This window comes from Helianthus annuus, chromosome 14 (assembly GCF_002127325.2).
Source record: "Helianthus annuus cultivar XRQ/B chromosome 14, HanXRQr2.0-SUNRISE, whole genome shotgun sequence".
NCBI classification, from domain to species: domain Eukaryota; kingdom Viridiplantae; phylum Streptophyta; class Magnoliopsida; order Asterales; family Asteraceae; genus Helianthus; species Helianthus annuus.
In genome coordinates this window covers 103,052,926-103,072,669 of record NC_035446.2, presented here as the reverse complement: position 1 = coordinate 103,072,669, position 19,744 = coordinate 103,052,926, and the positions used below count along the sequence as shown (strand labels likewise).

At 39.1% G+C, this 19,744-nt stretch overlaps 1 protein-coding gene across 1 annotated transcript; it reads left to right on the top strand.

Moving 5' to 3' along the window:
- Positions 1–316: 316 nt before the first annotated feature.
- LOC110907049 lies at positions 317–3,412 on the top strand. The gene has a single exon (XM_022152081.1). It carries the CDS (start codon positions 317–319, stop codon positions 3,410–3,412), a length of 3,096 nt encoding a protein of 1,031 aa, XP_022007773.1.
- Positions 3,413–19,744: the final 16,332 nt, after the last annotated feature.

Below are 19,744 nucleotides of genomic sequence, written 5' to 3'. Positions count from 1 at the left end.
TGATGTTCTGCTCGGAAGAAGGTCACAAAGAGAGTTCAGTATGATCACATCTATCCCACACATGGCATGCGGGTTCCCAACGGAAACCGGAGTTGCAATTCTGTACTCAAGCAAAGAAATCATGTACGTGGACGACGAGCCACCAGTAAAGGTAGTCAAACCTTCAGCATCAAACGAACCGGAGAAATGGGTCCTGAACGAAGAATACCCAGAGCAGACCATCTCACTAGGTCATGCCATCTCACCAGCAACACGGATACAACTAAAAGCATTGTTGTCCAACAACAAGGATATATTCGCTTGATGCCCAGCAGACATGACTGGGGTTCCACGCGACATAGCGCAACATTGCCTGAATATTAAACCATCAGCGGAACCTGTTACCCAAGCGAGGCGCAGCTTTAGCGAAGAGAAAGCGAAAGCCATGGACGAACAAGTAGTAGAGCTACTCAATGCGGGTATCTTGCACGAAGTAAAGTACCATACATGGGTTGCCAATCCAGTAATGGTACAGAAACATAGTGGCGAATGGAGAATGTGTGTCGACTTCAAGGACCTGAATAAAGCATGCCCAAGAGATTGTTACGTACTTCCGGAGATAGACAAAAAATTCGACTCTCTAGCATCATTCAGATGGAAGTGGTTTCTCGACTGTTACAAAGGTTATCATCAGGTCCAGATGAAAGAAGAAGACGAAGACAAAACTACATTCCGCACGGATAAAGGCATCTTCTGCTACACTAAAATGCCCTTTGGCCTGCGCAATGCTGGCGCAACTTATCAACGATTAATGGACACAGTTTTCAAAAATGACATTGGCAAGACAGTTGAATTATACATGGATGACCTCGTCATTATGAGCCATGAGGAAGACTCAATGCTCAACAACATTCAGCGTACATTCGACTCTCTGCGCAGCGTAAACTTAAAGCTTAACCCAACTAAATGCTCCTTCGGCATGGAAGAAGGGAAATTTCTGGGCTTCATAGTCACAAGAGAGGGCTTCAAAGTAAACCCAGAAAAAGTACAGGCTATCCAGCAAATGCCCTCACCCGCAATAATAAAAGAAATGCAAAGACTCGCCGGACGCTTAGCAGCCTTGAACAGATTCTTGGCTAATCATGCGGCTAAATCTTATCCATTTATCAGCACGCTGCGAAACTGCGGGAAGAAAACCCCCTTTCAATGGACACCTGAAGCAGAAGCAGCATTCAAACAAATGAAAGAATGTTTAATTCAGCTACCAACACTGACTGCGCCAAAAGAAAAAGAGCCACTAATCTTATACCTATCAGCCGCGGAAGTAGCGGTAGGAGCAGTATTAATGGTGGAACGGAAAAACGTTCAGACTCCAATTTACTATATCAGCAAAATGCTCACCGGCCCAGAAACTCGTTACTCAATGAAAGAAAAATTGGTTCTAGCACCGGTACACGCATCCCGACGCTTGCGCAGGTACTTCTCGGGCCACGTCATCTCGGTTCTCACAAATTATCATTTAGGCCAAATCTTGTCAAAACCCGATGTGGCGGGAAGATTGGCTAAATGGGTCATAGAGCTGGGAGGATACAATATCTTTTACAAGCCAAGACCAGCAATCAAAGGGCAAGTTCTAGCAGACTTCGCTACTGAAGTGCCCATCGATAAAGTACAAGAATATGAGGCAATCCAGAACCCTACACTTGTTTTCGATGACAGAGTCTGGACCTTGCACACAGATGGTGCTTCCAATGATGACGGAGCAGGAGCAGGCCTCCGATTAGTCAGTCCGGACAATCACGAGCTCACATATGCCATACGCTTAGACTTCCAAAGTACCAACAATGAGGCAGAATACGAAGCATTTTTAGCAGGACTTCGTTTAGCGCTCAAAATGGGGGCAAAAAACCTTGAGGCCAACGTTGATTCAAAACTTGTAGCCGAGCAAGTTAACGGTCACTACGATGCAAATGGAGAAGCTATGGCATTATACCTTGAACAAGCATGGATGTTAATCAGCCAATTCCAGACATTCAAGGTTAACCATATCAATAGAAGCGAAAATAAGCATGCAAACGCGCTTAGCAAATTAGCCGCTACCAGCTTCAAGCACCTAGCAAAAGAAGTGCGCATAGAGGTACTGTCTAACCCATCAATCCATCTCAAGCAAGTAAACATTATAGAGGTCGGTAATCCATCATGGATGTCTCCGATCATCTTATACTTACAACACGGGAAATTCCCGGAAGGAAAAGCAGAAGCGCGGAAACTCCAACACAAAGCGATAAATTACGAAATGGCGGATGGCGTCCTTTACCGAAAGTCATTCATGGGACCATTACTACGCTGTGTCGACAAAACAGATGCTCAATACCTGGTCCGAGAAATCCATGAAGGTTTATGTGGAATACACGCGGGACCGCGCATGGTCGTAGCAAAAATAATGAACGCCGGATACTACTGGCCAGGAATGCATATGGACGCAATTGATTTATTAAGAAGATGCGCAGCTTGTCAGCGCCATGCACCAAAGACACTCCGACCAAAAAATCCGCTAGTGCCTGTCACATCCGCCTGGCCATTCCAACAATGGGGCATCGATCTTGTTGGCCCATTCCCTGATGCGCCAGGCGCAGTAAAATTCATTATTGTAGCGGTCGATTACTTCACCAAATGGGTGGAAGCTAAGGCTTTGGCTTCGACCACAGCAATGGTAATTCGCAAATTTATATGGGAATATATCATTTGCAGGTTCGGATTACCATTGCGCATTATCTCTGACAACGGCACAAACTTCGCCTCAGAAGATCTTCAAAAGTGGTTCAAAGAAATGAAGATCGAACATCATTTTGCCTCCGTCGCGCATCCACAAGCGAACGGTCAAGTAGAAAGTATAAACAAACAGATCGTTGACGGCATAAAAGCACGGCTACGGACAGCACGCAGAGGGTGGGTCGACGAACTCCCCAGCATCCTCTGGGCGCATCGAACAATGCCAAAGACTAGCACAGGCGAAACTCCGTTCAGTCTAGTCTATGGGTCTGAAGCCGTCATCCCAGCTGAGATTGGCTTACCATCACCACGCATGATAGCCATGGAAAAACAGAATAATGAGCAAGAACGAAGATTGGATCTAGACCTCCTCGAAGAACGGCGCGAGAATGCCGCTATCACAGAGGCCAGGTACAAATCCAAACTCAAAAAATACTACAATGCGCGCGTCCGCATATGCACATTCGTTCCGGGTGATATCGTTTTACGCGATAATGAAGCATCAAATGCTGAAAAACCGGGCAAATTAGCGCCAAGATGGGAAGGACCATATGTCATTAACGAGGTCCTAGGCAAAGGGGCGTATACTCTCAAAAGAATTGACGGGACTCTAGTCCCACGCACCTGGAACGGGCAGCAGCTGCGCAGGTGTTACATGTAGGTCAAAACATTCACAGGCAATGTATTTCCTATTTACTCCTGTACTACAAGACTCGCGCTTTATCAATACAAAAAATTATTTTCATACTTGTTTCTGTTTGTTACAAATTGCATGAAATTCTTTGGGCTTACGCGAAAACAAAATGGTAAACATTGTACACCTCATGAACAGTCCAAACCAGGCTATCACGCCTTTTAGACAAACGTTCACACATGAGCACAATACCATTTCTCATTCGCCTCACCTATCCAAAAACAATTAAACACATGCAACATATTGTAATAGAAGTAAAACCTTACAGACTAATAGTACGTCATCATCAAAAAAAAGTTCAGCACAAACACTTAGCAAGATCGTGGAAATGATCTTCAAAAAATTGTTCAGATCTACAAAACATTAAACAAGAACTAAACCCTAGGGATAAACACCTAACCAGCACCGGAATCTTCATCAACGGCGGACACCTGCTCACACCGGCGAGATTTCCGGTGTTGATACACCAACCGGCATTCTTTCTTCCGAAGCATCGGAAACCGAGCCATCAAACTATCAGCATCAAGCACAATTCTAACATCATCAGCAACGCCCATATGTTGAGGAACCTTGCAGTCAGAACCAACAGTTATCGGTGAAACAGGTTTGACCGGACCCTTTGCCGAAACAGCAACACAGGGTGGTGACCTAGAAAGCAACACGAGGCCTTCAGCAGCTTCGTAAACCCTAAGAACATCCAGCAGAAGACGTGTATGATAAGAATGTTTCATCTTCTTTGTCAAATATCGACAAGGCAAAAAAAACATTTCGAATGTACCTATATATAGAGAAGAACTCAGCTTCGAGAAAAGAGAAATTCAAATCATCATGATTAAGTGTCAGGAAACATCACATCCTAACGGTGCTACAGGAACAGGAGTCTTACCTCCATTAATGAAGTCTGACAAAGCGCCAGTACGTATCCCAATGTAAGAGAAAACCCTTGCAAATACACTATGATATCATCACACGTCACGATGTAATCATAATTTTCAAAATCTTCCTTTTTCTTTTTTCTGACAAAATTTAAATCTTCTCGTAGAAGATTTTTTACATACCACACCCAAAAGCATTCACTCTCATAAGTCCAGTGCTCCACTTATTTGCATAAGTACAACACTAGACTGGGGGGACTTGAAGGGGTAAGGTCCCAAAAACCTTATAAAAGGGTGCTTGGGACCATACCACAACTTTAATTTTCAGCTAGGCACCTTGCGCGGCCGTGCACTGGTCTCACAAAAGAAAGGTCTAAAAGGCCCACAACAGTCAACACTTGCGCCCAAAGGGAATCATAAAACCTTGCGCCCTTCCTACACAAAGCAAAGGATAAGAATCCGGGAGTTAGATACTTCCGCTTAATATTCAGACTTGGATATTATTTGCCCAGACTTGGGATTTATTCATCTGCTTCCACACGATAAAGGTGTCACACCAGATTACAGCAGTAATCTTCTAGAAATAATACAATCGTGCACCACCAAAACGGTTACAACCGTCTGGACACGTGTCACTATATCAGTCGTCCCCAAATTCACAACGAATGCATGCAAATGAAGAGTAATCTTCATTTAGGTCACTTTACACGTGGCAAATCCCTTGCCTTCAATCTAAACCACGATCCGTGTGCCATCACATCGGATCAAGGAGTATTAACGGAAGAAAGCATAACCGCTTACGGAGTTAGCATCTTCCATCTTCTTTTCACTAACGGGTTTTCCCGCCTTTTGAACGACTCCCGGCTATAAATAAGAGAAAAATCAGGTATAAACACAAGTTACACACACTTCTCAAATACATCTTCTTCTTCATTACAAATACTTATTCTCACACCGGAGTCGGGTCAAGGAGAGAACCCTCCTCTCCCCTTGGCGAGGCTAACGGTGTTCTTTTTTGCAGAATTACTGGAGAAGAAGGTCTGTTAGACCTAAATCAATCGAGTGGGAACTAACCTTTTTATGCGGATTCAAACCCCCTAGATATCTCGGTTCCGACCATTTATCTAGTGTTTCTTCATGACCAAAATGCCCTTTTTGTGCAAAACATTGTTTTATTCAATGATAAACATATGAAATGGATAACATACTGATATGGTAATATAATTAACATATTTTGGCAGAATGAAGTTGTTCATAACTTAAGTTTCTATACAAGTTCATGAATTTTGCCACATTATGACTAAAATGCCCTTATGGTGCGTAGTTTGGTTTTAAACCATAAAAGTCATATAAATCTGATTTCCTACTAATGTTACCACATAATTAAAATGTCTTGGAATATTGAACTTGTTTATGGCTCATCCGATCACCTAATACCGCCTATAAGCATACGGTTAGCTTATGTAACTAGTTTACGTAAGTTTACCGAAACGGGTCAAATCTTTTCATATTCATTTCAAATTCCAGAATATAGACATGTTTACCAACATTATACAAGTCTTAGTACTAGTGAGGGTTTAAACTACATTCTATCCGTTCATCGCTTGTATCATACCGTTTTCATTATTTTAAGTTAACCGGTCCAAGTCTATGACTTGAATAAGACCCGTTAACAATCTAATTGGTAATTATACTATTCATTCCAGACGAGGTCATTCTAGTAGATTGCAACCAAGCTTTAAATTGATAATTGTTGTGCTTATTTTATTATCTTGCACTGTAAGACTTATTTAAGCAAAGTAAATACTCTTAACCTATTTTTCCTATACGGGCTTGGGATACGGTAAACTATTCTTGGTCGGGTATGGGATCATATGTTGGATTGTGACTAGAAAATCCGCATAACCCATTTTAATCTGTTTTACTTGAGAACTTAAACATTGGTGGTTAATACGACCGTGTCCTGGATATCCTCGGCTCATTTAATTGCAAATGGCCACGACTTAAGCACCGGGTGTAGGCATACACCCGATAGATGCTAATGCTATTATAAAACATTTTCTACCCATATTGGGGATACCCTTTAAGGGTTAAATTGGCGTGTCAGTTAATCATATTCTCGGTTTTTGTACCGGGCCTCGTTTGTATTGACAAGCATGTAAACTGTATACGAGGTAAATATAATTGTCCCAAGTTATTTATAAAATACATGTGCCTTTGTGCACTTAAAACAATTTTGAAATATTTTCAAAATCTATCAATTATTTGTATTTACCAGTGTAAACTGACGTATCTTCAAAATACTAAGTGACAGGTTGCAAGGTAACGAAATAGGCTGGAAGTGCCCGGTAATGCTTAAGAGGAATTTGCAACTCCTTGTATAAGAAGCCTATTAGTCTTTTATTTCATTTATGTAACTTTTCGATCCGCCTGTGGATCTTTGATACAATTTTCTTCTGTATTATATTTTGAACATTCCGACAATTATATTTGTAATAGTATTTTAAATCAAATACTTCCGCTGTGCTGTTTGTGTATTTGATATCAATCTCGTCACGTATACCCCATCCTGTCCCACCGGGTGTAATGAAATATCGGGGTGTGACAGGTTGGTATCAGAGCCAACGTTTGAGTGAATTAAACACTAGCCTTTTGTGTTATATCTCAAACATCACAATAGCATAATCCTTAGACTTTCTGAGTCTAGGCATTGACCTAGGATTAACTCTTACCCTTACTAAGTTATACATACATACATATATATATATAGGGAGAAGATCATGCGAGAACCACCTCTTATTGTGAGAACCGCGAGAACCAATGTGAACACACCAAAAATGCCTAAAAATAGCTAAAAATCACACAAAAAAATTTTTTTTTAATATTTTTTATATAAAAATCGCTACTTTTCGAAGCCAAAAAAAAAGTTTTTTAAATTTTTTTTTGGCCACTAAAAGTAGAGATTTGAGCATAAAAAATATTAAAAAAAAATTAGTTTTTTTTAGATTTTTGTAGGTTTTTTGGGGGTTTAGTTTTTAGCATTTTAGCTTTGGGGGGGGGGGGGGGGGGGTTGGGGGGTTTAGGTTTTTTTTTTTTTTTGGGGGGGGGGGTTAGGTTTTTTTGGGGGTTTTAGTTTTTAGCATTTAGCTTTTGGGGGAGGGTTAGGTTTTTTTTTTTTTTTTTTGGGGGGAGTGGGGGGGTTTAGGTTTTTTTGGGGAGGGGGGTGGGGGTTAGGTTTTTTTAGGTTTTTTTAGCTATTTTAGGTTGTGTTCACATTGGTTCTCAAGGTTCTCACAATAAGGGTGGTTCTCGCATGAGCCCCTCCCTATATATATATATATATATATATATATATATATATATATATATATATATATATATATATATATATTGTTTTTTTATTTTTGACAGATTATAACATGCCGCCAAGATTCAGAGGCAAAGGCAAAGGACCAATGCGAGAATGTTCATCTAGACACGCACCCTCGCTACCTTGCAGCTCGGATCATCGACAATATTCGGATGATTCTTACTCGTCTCAATCTGTGAGACATTCCTTTTCTCATAACTCGTCACCATCTTATCATTCCCACCATTCTTATCATTTTCACCAATCAAACCACTCCCACCAATCCCATCACTCACATTCCCATTCTTTCCATGGGTCATTTGACCCAAACCATTATATCAACACCCCACCAACTGCCCAAAACTAACTGTCACAGCCAAACGAATCAGATGAAGATTCTGATCCGGAGATGCCACCATCTTGGTCGAATATGCACCCAATTGAGATTTCTATTGGTTCTGCATCTTATTTAGGATCACCATACCATGATCCTAATGAATGGGACCAATATTTTGGCTAGTTTACTTTCATTCACACTCCTACCTATCACTCTCCGACACCGCCACCGCCGCCTCTACAACAGGACGTGCAAATGGAGCCTTGGAGCAACCACAGCCGCCACCAGAACCAAGGAGGAAACGTGGAGCACATATGTCTGTGCATATGGGAAAACGGTCGGGCTTGCTTCCACCATTTCCCCAAACATACCCTACTATTCCCGAGGACCCGCAAATGGGTGGACCCTCAAACAATGTACCAGTGGTTAACCCGACTCCTCAAACTTTTTTTCAACAACCACCATCGGGTTTTGATAACCCAATTCCGATGTATCCAGATAATACTGGGTACGATCCTTTTAAACCTGCTACGCCTATATATTTTAACTTTCAAGCACCAGCATACGACCCTTATATGCAGGCAGTTGTACATAATGCTATCTATCCATCTCCTTTCCCTCACGCATATCCAACTACTGGATATCCGAATTATGGATACCAGTATCCTGGTATGCCATAGCCACCGCCACCGCCACAAATAGAGGCCCTTAATCAGGCCTTGGAAAGAGCGGAGCAACTTCAGCGACATGCTGAAAAGACTAAGAAGAAGACAAATAAGTTCTTCAAGAAACTCTCCAAGCAAGTCAGGGGGAAGAAAGATGAGTAGAATATTATTATATTTTATTTGTTGTAGTTTAAATTCCAAAAGTCCCTGCGTGGACATGTATTTCTTTTTAGTCCCTGCGTGGACATGTATTTCTTTTAGTCCCTGCGTGGATAAGTATTTACTTTATTTCAAAAAGTCCTATTTAAGGCAAAGTATTGTAATCTTTCATCTTTTAATGATAATTTTTGGAATTATCTATAATATATGTATACATTACATCCTTTTCAAAGTGATCGTTTCGATTTTAATTCGAACTTTATTGATCCGCTCATTGTATCAACAAGATCTTCTTAATGGTTTTTGACCAGCCATATGGCAAAGCCTATATTATTGGCAATTATAAATGACAGTTAAGGATGAATAGCCCTCCTGTCCAGAGGTGGTGAACTATATTCAAGCCTCATAGCCTTTATGATCGAGTGAGATCATGGCTACTTATATATATTTATTGTCAAACCATTAAGACATGTATTATGTATTAACATTCAAGTAATATTATTCTTGGCAAGTGATATTGAGGATGTCACACTAGCCATCTAGGTGGTGGACTACATCCAAACCTAATAGCCTATATGATTAAATTATATTATGGCTAATATCATCAATGCGATGATCATTTTTTTAAACATCCTTAGTGATGACCTACCTACTGGCTATATTTTATTGTCAAATAAGACAATGACAGTTGTAACCTTATGGTTCCCTGTCTAGGGTGGTAGACTATGTCAAAGCCCAATAATCTATATGATCAAATGAGATCATGACTAATATCATCAGTGCGATGATTATTTATTTTAACATTCTATGTGATGTCAATTGATTTTCCTACGGGCTATATTATATTGTCAATTAAGACAATGACAGTTGTGGTCATATGACTCCCTGTCCAAAGGTGGTGAACTATGTTCAAGCCTTAAAGCCACTTGATCAAATGAGATCGCAACTCATATATATTATTATTCATTTAATTTGTCAATACGACAATGACAATTGTGACTATATGATCCACTGTCCAATAAGTGGTGGACTATGTCCAAACCTCATAGCTCTTGATGGTCCTATGAGATTGTGGCTAAATATACTCGATTTATTCTATTCAACATTCATTTGAAATGTTAATATTATACATTTTTGGCAGTTGTGACGTTGTGCACACTGATCCAAAATGTGAATGATATATATATATATATATATATATATATATATATCCAAACCTTATAGCCTATATGGTTTAATAATACCATGGCTGATGAAATTGTCAAGTCATTAGGTTTGATGACTAATTATTATATTACAACTGAGCAATCATTATTTTGGTTTTTAGACCAAACTTAGATATGGCAAATCCAAATTCAGATGGAGCTAACGGCGGGAATAATAATGATTTAAATAATGCCTGCGACGGCGAAGGAGCAAACCTCCAAGCCATGATGGCCATAGAAGTCGGCAAGTGTCACACCCCGACCACGTAAAACAACAAATCGTGGCGGAAACGTCGGGGAGTGTCATAACAGAATCATTGTTTCACAACCATGGATTAAATAATTTCGTTTTATTGAGTTATTGAACTCATTGCTTTATTACAAATCAGATAAATACAAATATTATCTTTCTGGTTTTAAAGTCGCTAAGGCACGAGTCCATCCTATGTATAGCATGCATCAACAATCATCACATAACAGCACCTGAAACATGTGTAAAAATAGGTACGTCAGCATAAAAATGCCTGTGAGATACATAGGTTTTATTATAATAGGATTCATGACTTATAAGTTTTTTAAAAAAATATATTTAATCAAAAATATTCATGAACCTTAAAAATATTTTCTTTTATAAATCATACTAAAATTTATAAGAAATCAGATGATATAACAGAATAATACATAGGTAAATAAATAACTAAGTAAAATGAGTTTATATAAAATATGTTGTTTGTAAAACAACATTTTGATAAAAAGGTTTGTAATATATATATATATAAATATACTTTGGTTTTAAGAAAGTCGAATAAGTAATATATTAAAATATATTTCAGTTCCAAAATCGTTAAACAAATAGTATATTAAATATACTTTAGTCGATAAAATAATAATTTTCCGTAGTATATCAAAAGTATACTTTGGTTTTATTAATAACATATTAAACTATGCTTTGGTTTTATAAATAACATATTAAACTATGTTTTTGTTTTATAAATAACATATTAAGCTATGTTTTGGTTTTATAAAATAACATATTAAACTATGTTTTGGTTTTATAAATAACATATTAAGCTATGTTTTGGTTTTATAAAATAACATGTTAAACTATGTTTTGGTTTTATAAAATAACATATTAAACTATGTTTTAGTAATTAATAAAATATATGTTGGTTTTGTACAATATCACACATGATAGTATATCAAACTATACCTTTGGGAGTATAACAAATACACAATAAAAATGTGATTTAAGAATTCATTCAGACCTGAGTGTATCAAAATACACTTTTGAGACTATAGAAATACCACAAAGGCAATCTCTATTTGGATAAAATATCGGTTTCTGACATTCCATGACAACAGGAATGGGGTGTCAAATCCTATAGTGCTATATCATACTACCAACCGGTCTGGTGAACATAAAATAAGTACTATCCAACAATTTAGTTTTATAATCTTTGGAAAAATTAGAGTCTAAATCATAAATAATCATTCAGTTTATCAATAGATAAGTACTAATATGTATAATCAATTATATTTTTGAAATCATGAACATAACAAATAGGTACACATATTTCACCCCAAAACATTTGAAAACAGTTAAAGAGGGGACTATGTACTCACTTGAGAGTGCTTAGAAGTCTTGAACAACTACCAAGCCAGCTAGAGGGATCACGGAATCAAACGCCACATAATATAGGTAACTAAGTAAATAAACCGGACCAAAATAGGAAGATCTGATAGAATGAAGTTTCGTAAACCAAATGAGTGTGGGAACTCATATGATATGGTTTAACAAAGCCTACATACTAAAACGAAACCTAACCTAAATGCTTACGACCCATTTCGACCCATTTAGGTAGCTTACGCTACTTTAACGTGTCGTTCGCGTAAAACGCATTTGGAATGCCTAACTAGTCCTATGACAAGTATTATATGCCTAAACAGCTTTAATTATATTGCATAATCAGTTAAATGACAAAAGTTTGGGTTACATATGCTTAAATATCAATTATGCATAAAAAGGGCATTTTGGTCATTTTCCTAAGGCATATAAACTACCTATCATACAACTAACTAAACGAAGCGACCATAAGGTATAACCTTGGAAGGTTATTCCCTAGCAACTATGGTCACCTAATGTGCTTGGTCGGATCCTAATGATGACCAAACGGGTCGGGTTCGAAAGTCTAAGCGGTTGTTTAGACCGCTTATCTTACGACCCTATATAAGCACTAATCTAAAAGTGACGAATTAAACATGTTAAAACATGTTTAACAAAGTTTAAAAAAAAAAGTTTGATATCAAGACAAAGGGTCTTGATAACCAAGAATAGTTTGATTGCAAAATACGCAAGAATACGCATTTTGACCGAAACTGTGACTCGTCACTACGCCTAAATAACGTGGTAAGCAGTAGGTATAGTCACAAGAGACTATAACCATCGTGATTACGCTCATGTTACGAAGTTCAAACGAACTTCGTGTTGACCATAGACTGGTCAAAGCAGAAAGTCAAACATTGTTTGACTTTTACGCTTAAAAACGCATAAAAGAACGAAAGAATACTTACAACGGGTCCAAGAAATGGAGGATATGATCTATAAATTCTCAGGTATGAAGCATTTGAGGTTCAACTTAGAGAAAATTAGATCATTTGTGAGGAAAGAATGAAAATGAGGTGGGTATATATAGGATTCGCTCCACCGTTAAGATCGTTTATCGAGAACAGTGCTTTAATCATGGCCTTACACTTGGGCCCAAGGTTTTAGAATACCATGGGAACATGTAAAACCATCAAATACCAGCCCATAGGGTGCAAAACCATGGGTTAAAACCATCAAAATCTCAAAAATGGACCAACTTCAATGTATCTGCCAGAAATTTCAAAAATGGTCCCTGCACTTGTAAAACTTATTTTTTTTGCACTTTTAAGCCCCGTTAACCCCATTTCAAGGCTCTAAAATAAAGTGGGAACTTAAAATATGCTCAAAAACATCTCGGATGTCGGTTTGTTTGGTCGTACGGTTGCGTTGTTCGGTTAATTACGACGGAAATCGTAACGAACGCAAAAATGATCCAAATTACGCGACGAATGAAATTTTATCATGCCATTCACTAAAATAAAATATTTTAATGATTACATAAACTTTTGGATGTCCGGGTATATTCAGAACGTAAGATATGCGCGAAAATGCAAACTTATGCACTTTTGACGCTTTTAGTCTCTATTGATCAAATAAGTTTATTTTAGCATACCGAACCCCTCAAAACCTATTTCTAAGCTATGTAAAGGATATTTATGGTATGTTTAACTTATGATTAAGTTCCGAAATGTTCGTTATAGTAAGAATCAGCATACTTTCGCAGTTTGTCGAAATTAGTCCCTGTAAGCGAATAAACTTGATTTCGACACACCAAACCATCCAAAACTTATTTCTAAGTTATATAAAGGTTATTTAAGGTATGTTAAGCCTATGTCACTATTCCGGAGTGTTTGTTGCATTAAACTAATTATATTTATGCATCAGATCGCGTATAATCTTCCAGAAGCGATTTAAAGCTCGAAATCGAACAAGAATTGATATGTGCAAACGATACACATATTTATACAAATTCCAAGTATGAAATACAATATTTCATTGGTTTTGGTATTCGTATGATGGTTGAAGTGACACAGGTGTCACAGCAAGGCTATGATAATTTCATAGCTAACTTTAAGGGATCGAGTCCCATTCTATTCCACATTCATCCTGCCCGCAAGGAAAGCTCACACTATTATTCAACTGTGAAGAGTGAGTCAAAGCGGAATTTTAAGGAAAAGTGCCGTTCTTCTAAGGATGGGTGCACGTATAAATACTTTGTGTCGTGCAAGCCTCGTGATTTCAATGGAGGGAAAGGGGCTATAGATGCCATGAAGTGGTTAGACGAGACAGAAATGGTGGTGGATATCAGCGGGTGTGTTGATAAAGATGTAGTGAAGTACGTCTCCTAGTCGTTCACGGGCAATGCCCTGAGCTGGTGGAAGGCAATGACACAATCTACAGGGAAAGTGTCCTTATACAATCTGGAATGGTCCAATAATAAAGGAGACGTACTGTCCACCACACGAAGTGGAAAAAGTGGAGTCAGATTTTCTGAGTCTCACCATGAAGAACCTTGAATGTCGGAGGTATGTGTCTAACTTCAACTCGTTGTCAAGACTGGTTCCCTATCTGATTACCCCGGAATCGAAACTGATTGCGCATTTCATAGGTGGGTTAGCACCTGAAATCAAAGGTATGGTGAAGGCATTAAAGCCTACTACCTATGAGTCTGCTGTGGATCTATCCCTTTGCCACACTCTGGATGCAGTGAGGCAGAAGTCGACCAAAACTGAGACCGACGGAAAAAGGAATAGGGAGGATGATCGCTCCCAAAAGTCCAAAAGGGAAGTTCGGGTTTGGAAAGAATCAGCAAAGGTTAGATGAGAGACCTGTCTGCAAGACATGTAGCAGACGACATTGGGGACAGTGTCGTTCGGACCAGCAGGCCTCCCCTGCGGTATATGCAAGAGATTTGGTCTTACGTCCTTAGACTATAAGGACTTAAAGAATGTCGTATGTTACGGCTATGGAAATAAAGGCCATGTAACAACCCAACTTTCGGTTGTTCCTATTTGTTATCTTTGATTCATGCGTAAACACTTGTACTCTGAGATTCGATGATTACCAAAGGTTAACTACATTTTTAAAAGCTTTTTATATATCGATTATTTATCGCATTTAAATGCTTATTACTTAAACGCTCATCGCAATGCAAACTCAACGAGAACTTAAAACGCCGATTTATTTCTATTATTTGTGTGTTTAAATGTTAAATATGTTATATGTGTTTGATACTCGCTCAAAACGCTCAATCGCTCACTTGCGCGACTCGATTTATCACGCTAAAACGCAACGCAACACAACACTTAATTACCTCGCTAAAACACTTAAAGTACTCGAACTAACTAACGCAACCAAACACACCAAACGAACATCTGACACGTGAAATGGGAATCACTCGCACAAAACAGGACCCTTCGTACGAACGCACAGGCTTCGTACGAAGGCACCCTTTGTTACAGAACCTAACCTGCACCAAATCTCTCCCTCTATAAATACCCAGCTCACTCCTTCATTCATAACTTGCTGCCATTCACACAAGAACACTCCCTACCTGCTTTCTCTCTGCATTCCAAGTAAGAATCTCTATTTTTACAATTATCACAATGATTTTTCACGAGTTTATCTCCAATTTCATCTAAAACTTCGCTATTTTACGAAAACCTTCATCTTTTTCATCAAAACTTCTGATTTTGTTACGGATTTACATCTGAACGAGTGTATTGGGCTTAGCTTTGGCTTCCCAAGATAGAGATCTGAGTATTTCGCACTCACCAAGTGTTTAATACAAGGAAAAAACTGTTTTAAACTCGATTTTTACACTAAAACGGACCGAAACCGACATATGTTTCGTTCACTGAATAGTGGGACGAAGCGGTGTCGAAACCGTCTTGAAAAGGAATCGAAAATACATCCGATTCAGGCGAAAACACAGTTCTGAACGCAAGAAGACGCAAAAATAGCCACACGTGCGAGCCGGACTGGCTTGTACGAAGGCACTGGCCTCGTACGAAGGCACACCTTCGTACAACCCAGCCCATGTTCCCACATGTGACTGAACCGCTCAAAAGACCTCTTCGGCTCTAAGTTTAATAAGTAGCTTTAGGCTGGAGGGATGAACACTCGATTTCCTGAAGAAAGATACGAAGAACACTCGATTTTGGACACGGAAACAAGCAACTTGCACGGAGGCACCACCTTCGTACGAAGGCACCACCTACGTACGAAGCGGCGCTTCGTACGAAGATTCTGTTTTCCACTCGACACTCCAACTTGACCGTTTCAGCACTTTGGAAGACTTATGCACTTCTGTTCCCGTACGCAGGCTGATCCAGCGCTCCCTCCACTCCTTTCCAGGTCGTGTTTAACTGTTAAGCACGCACTGTGAGTATACTCGAACCCTTTTTCGCTTAACGCACTTTTTGGGTGTTACATATGTTCTCTATTAAAACACGACACACACAACACTTAAACTCTTTTAAAAACGCTAGCAGCTCTTGCATGTTATACGTGAATAGTTGAATGGTTGTTTGCTATGTTTACACAGTGATGACTTGCCCTACCAACCTTAGCAACGATAGTACTATAGTTTGGACTCAACACCTGTTTAATTCAGGGGTTGTTAGCTTTCGTAATGGTTTTCGGTGTAACGGTTGATGTTTCGAAAGATTCGGTTGTGAACGCCTTGTAAAACGTGTTGTAAAACTCTTCAGCCATGACGCTTGATTCTTCGATTTTCCTTTTCTTCGTGTAACGCACCTTGATTTTTCACACCTTGTTTATCACCTGGAAGCAAACAAACAAACGATCAGTTTAAAACGAACTGAATATTTGAAAATCCGTAAAATGTGTTACTAGTGAAATATTGCAGACGAAATCGATCAAAGACTCGTACCGAAGACTCGCAGACACGTTCCAATTTTTGATATGACAATAATGATGTTCGGATGTTATCACTTGTCGAATACTGTCAACACTGAAATCAATCGAATGGGGTCAACGCTATTCGATCGGATGAAGTCAACAAAAGTCAGAACCACTTTGTCGAATGAGCTTGTTCAGATGAATAACCGAACGGATATGGTCAGCGGCTTATATTCAGATGAAAATTCGGTCGAATGTAGTCAACTTGTCAACGAAAGTAATCTGATCGAACGGGATCAACAGCTTCTTGTCAAATGAGTCAACTTTTAATTTGGATCGGATGAATATCCGATCGTATGTGGTCAAAGTTATTCGATCGAATGGGCTTTTGACTTTTGACAGCTTACTCCAATCAACTGATCGAATGACTAACCGGACAAATGACTATCCGTTCAGTACTTTCAAAATTTGGCCGACTCCTAACTTTCACATGCAAATTTTGATTTAATTGGGCCAAACAGATGGGTTTGATAAGTGACGAATGGATAGACAGTCGGATGACTATCCGCATGTTATGTCTGTAAATAACAATCTTTCAAATTGACCAATGCTCCCGATGAATATCCGGACGAATGACTATCCGAGTACTTGACAAAATTCACGTGACAATCAGATACAACTATTAAATGTTGTTATGTAATTGGGCCGCCATTATCTATCATGTGACTATTAATGATTCTGACTAACTTGTCGTCACAACTCCTTTTCAATTTTGAATATCTGAATATCTCAAAGATGAATAAATGCTTTGAAACATTAAGTCACATGCAGCCGACAACAATTAATTCATATGCACACTTTGATTTAATGAATCTTCTTTTTTTTTCGAACGGCCAACGAATCCTCCAAATGGGCTACTGGCGAAATTCACCACATCGGGATACACTTGCCTTCCGAACCGGGGAAAACCCCCACCTAGGGCCGAAGCCCGTGAACACTCGCCCGAAGGCACGACAGTGCGGTGAGGTAAAACCCGCTCAGTTCAAGGATCGAACTAGCGATCGCCTACTCGCCTAGTCTCCCATCATCACCAGGTGCCGCAAAAACTAAATGCTAGGGGCAGGAATTGAACTTTAGTCACTTGGAACACAAGGTCTCTTCCTTACCACTCCAACACTAGCTCATTGACTGACAACACAATTTGCAATTGAACCAAGATTTGTAAGTGGGCCAATCACGTGATTATCTGATACAAACACAAGCTTATTGGACCGATTCAACTGCACATGGGTTTGCTTTTAATTCTTGAAGGAAATAATCACATGGGCCGCATGCGTTGTTACTTTTCTATTGGACCGTTATAAAAGATGGTGGATCTGAAAAACACTAATGATGAGTTGGACAATAAAAGAGCTGCAACAAAAGTCGTTCGGATGGGACTTGTTATTGGTTCGGATGAATATTCGAGCGGATAGTCATCCGCTTGAAATTTTGTTGAAGTGTCGGATGGTCATCTGATTACATGTACCTGTCAACTGTTCCGAAGAGACAATATGACATTCGATCGGATGACTTTATATAACAACTTTTCGGTCAAAAAATCTTTGATATCATTCAAAATACTTGGAATTTTGATCTGAAAATTTGTAGGCTTGTAAAATAATGATTTTCGCACAATATATCAAAAAAATCAGCAAATTTTAACCGTGAAAACATCGTTAATTTTGTGTTTTTGTGACCAAAAGTGAAGAAAATGAGTAGAAGAAGAAGTATGACAAACCTGATGCGAATTCGAATCTAAAACTGATGAAATCTCGTGAATTCTTGCGTATCTGATCCGTGCAATCGAGCTCCTGCTCTGATACCACTTGTGAACGCGTTGTCGGACCGTAAACGATTCCCGAACGATTGCGAAACGACACGTGCGACGTGTGGAATCCGTGCACGTGTGTGGACCGAACACAAGAACGTAATATAATCATGATTCTATTGAAGATGTGACAAAATACAAGCACCGTGAATCACCTTTGCTACTTTCTCTCTCTAGACTCTCTCTCTCTCTCTCTTAGCTCCAAAGCTTCAAAGTCACAAATGAGCAAAAGTCTCTAAATGACTAGCCTTAGTCTCCTATTTATAGGCAAGGCTTTAAGAGAAAGTTCTAAGTAATTACAATAATTCCACCTTAACTTTCTCCTATATTTTACACTATAAAACCATGTTTTGATTAGATTTCTGCTACGATTCGGATTGACGGAGGCGCTAGACATTCATGCACTCACAATGTGTTTTAATTTTGTGAACTTTGCTCTTTACACTTTTATGGTTTCTTTTTATCGCTCCCCCGCTTTGCAAAAGTACACACAACTCTCGCAATCTAAAACGCTAACTAATCACGAACAAACTAAGCAGTCTTATTTACTTTACGCTCATGAGGTCATGCAAACCTCATACGCGGTAATACTCGCATGCTCTCATAAGCTATACTCCTCGCATATGCTATGCTATATCACGCATGTCTCGCACGCGCTACACGCAATTTAGAGAAGGTGAATACATGCAAAATATGTGATTATGTGAATTATGTGCTAATACGTACTTATGTGTATACATGCAAATACGTGATTACGTACCTATGTGATTATGTGCTTATGTGATTATGTGATTATGTGATTTTATGCTATATATGAATAATAATAATAATAAAATATATTGTATGGAACGCAAAACTTTTAACCAAAACCCAATATAATCGAATCTCATCCAATCCCTCTTCAGATGTCATCTTCGGGATCTCACACTCGTCGAACTATTCAACGAACAATGCTGACAAACGCATCGCCTCTCTCATGGCCAAGGTGATCCCTCAAATCGTCAGTGAGATTCACGCTGTCAGCAGCAACTCTTCTGTTGATTCCAAGAATAACGCGCCGAAAATTCCGTTCAGCTTCAAGCAGTTTAAAGCCTACAGTCCTATGACCTTTACTGGTGAAGATGGACCCAGTAAGATGTTTCAATGGTTTGACTCAATCGAAGTTACTTTCCGACAAAGCGGATGTCCCGAGAATCTCTGCACTGTCAACGCCACTGGTGTATTTCAGTCAAGGGCACTTGACTGGTGGATCGCCAAGCGCAACAGGCGCGGAAACGATGCAACCTATGGTCTCGCTTGGGAGGGGCTAAAAGAGCTCATAATGAAGGAAT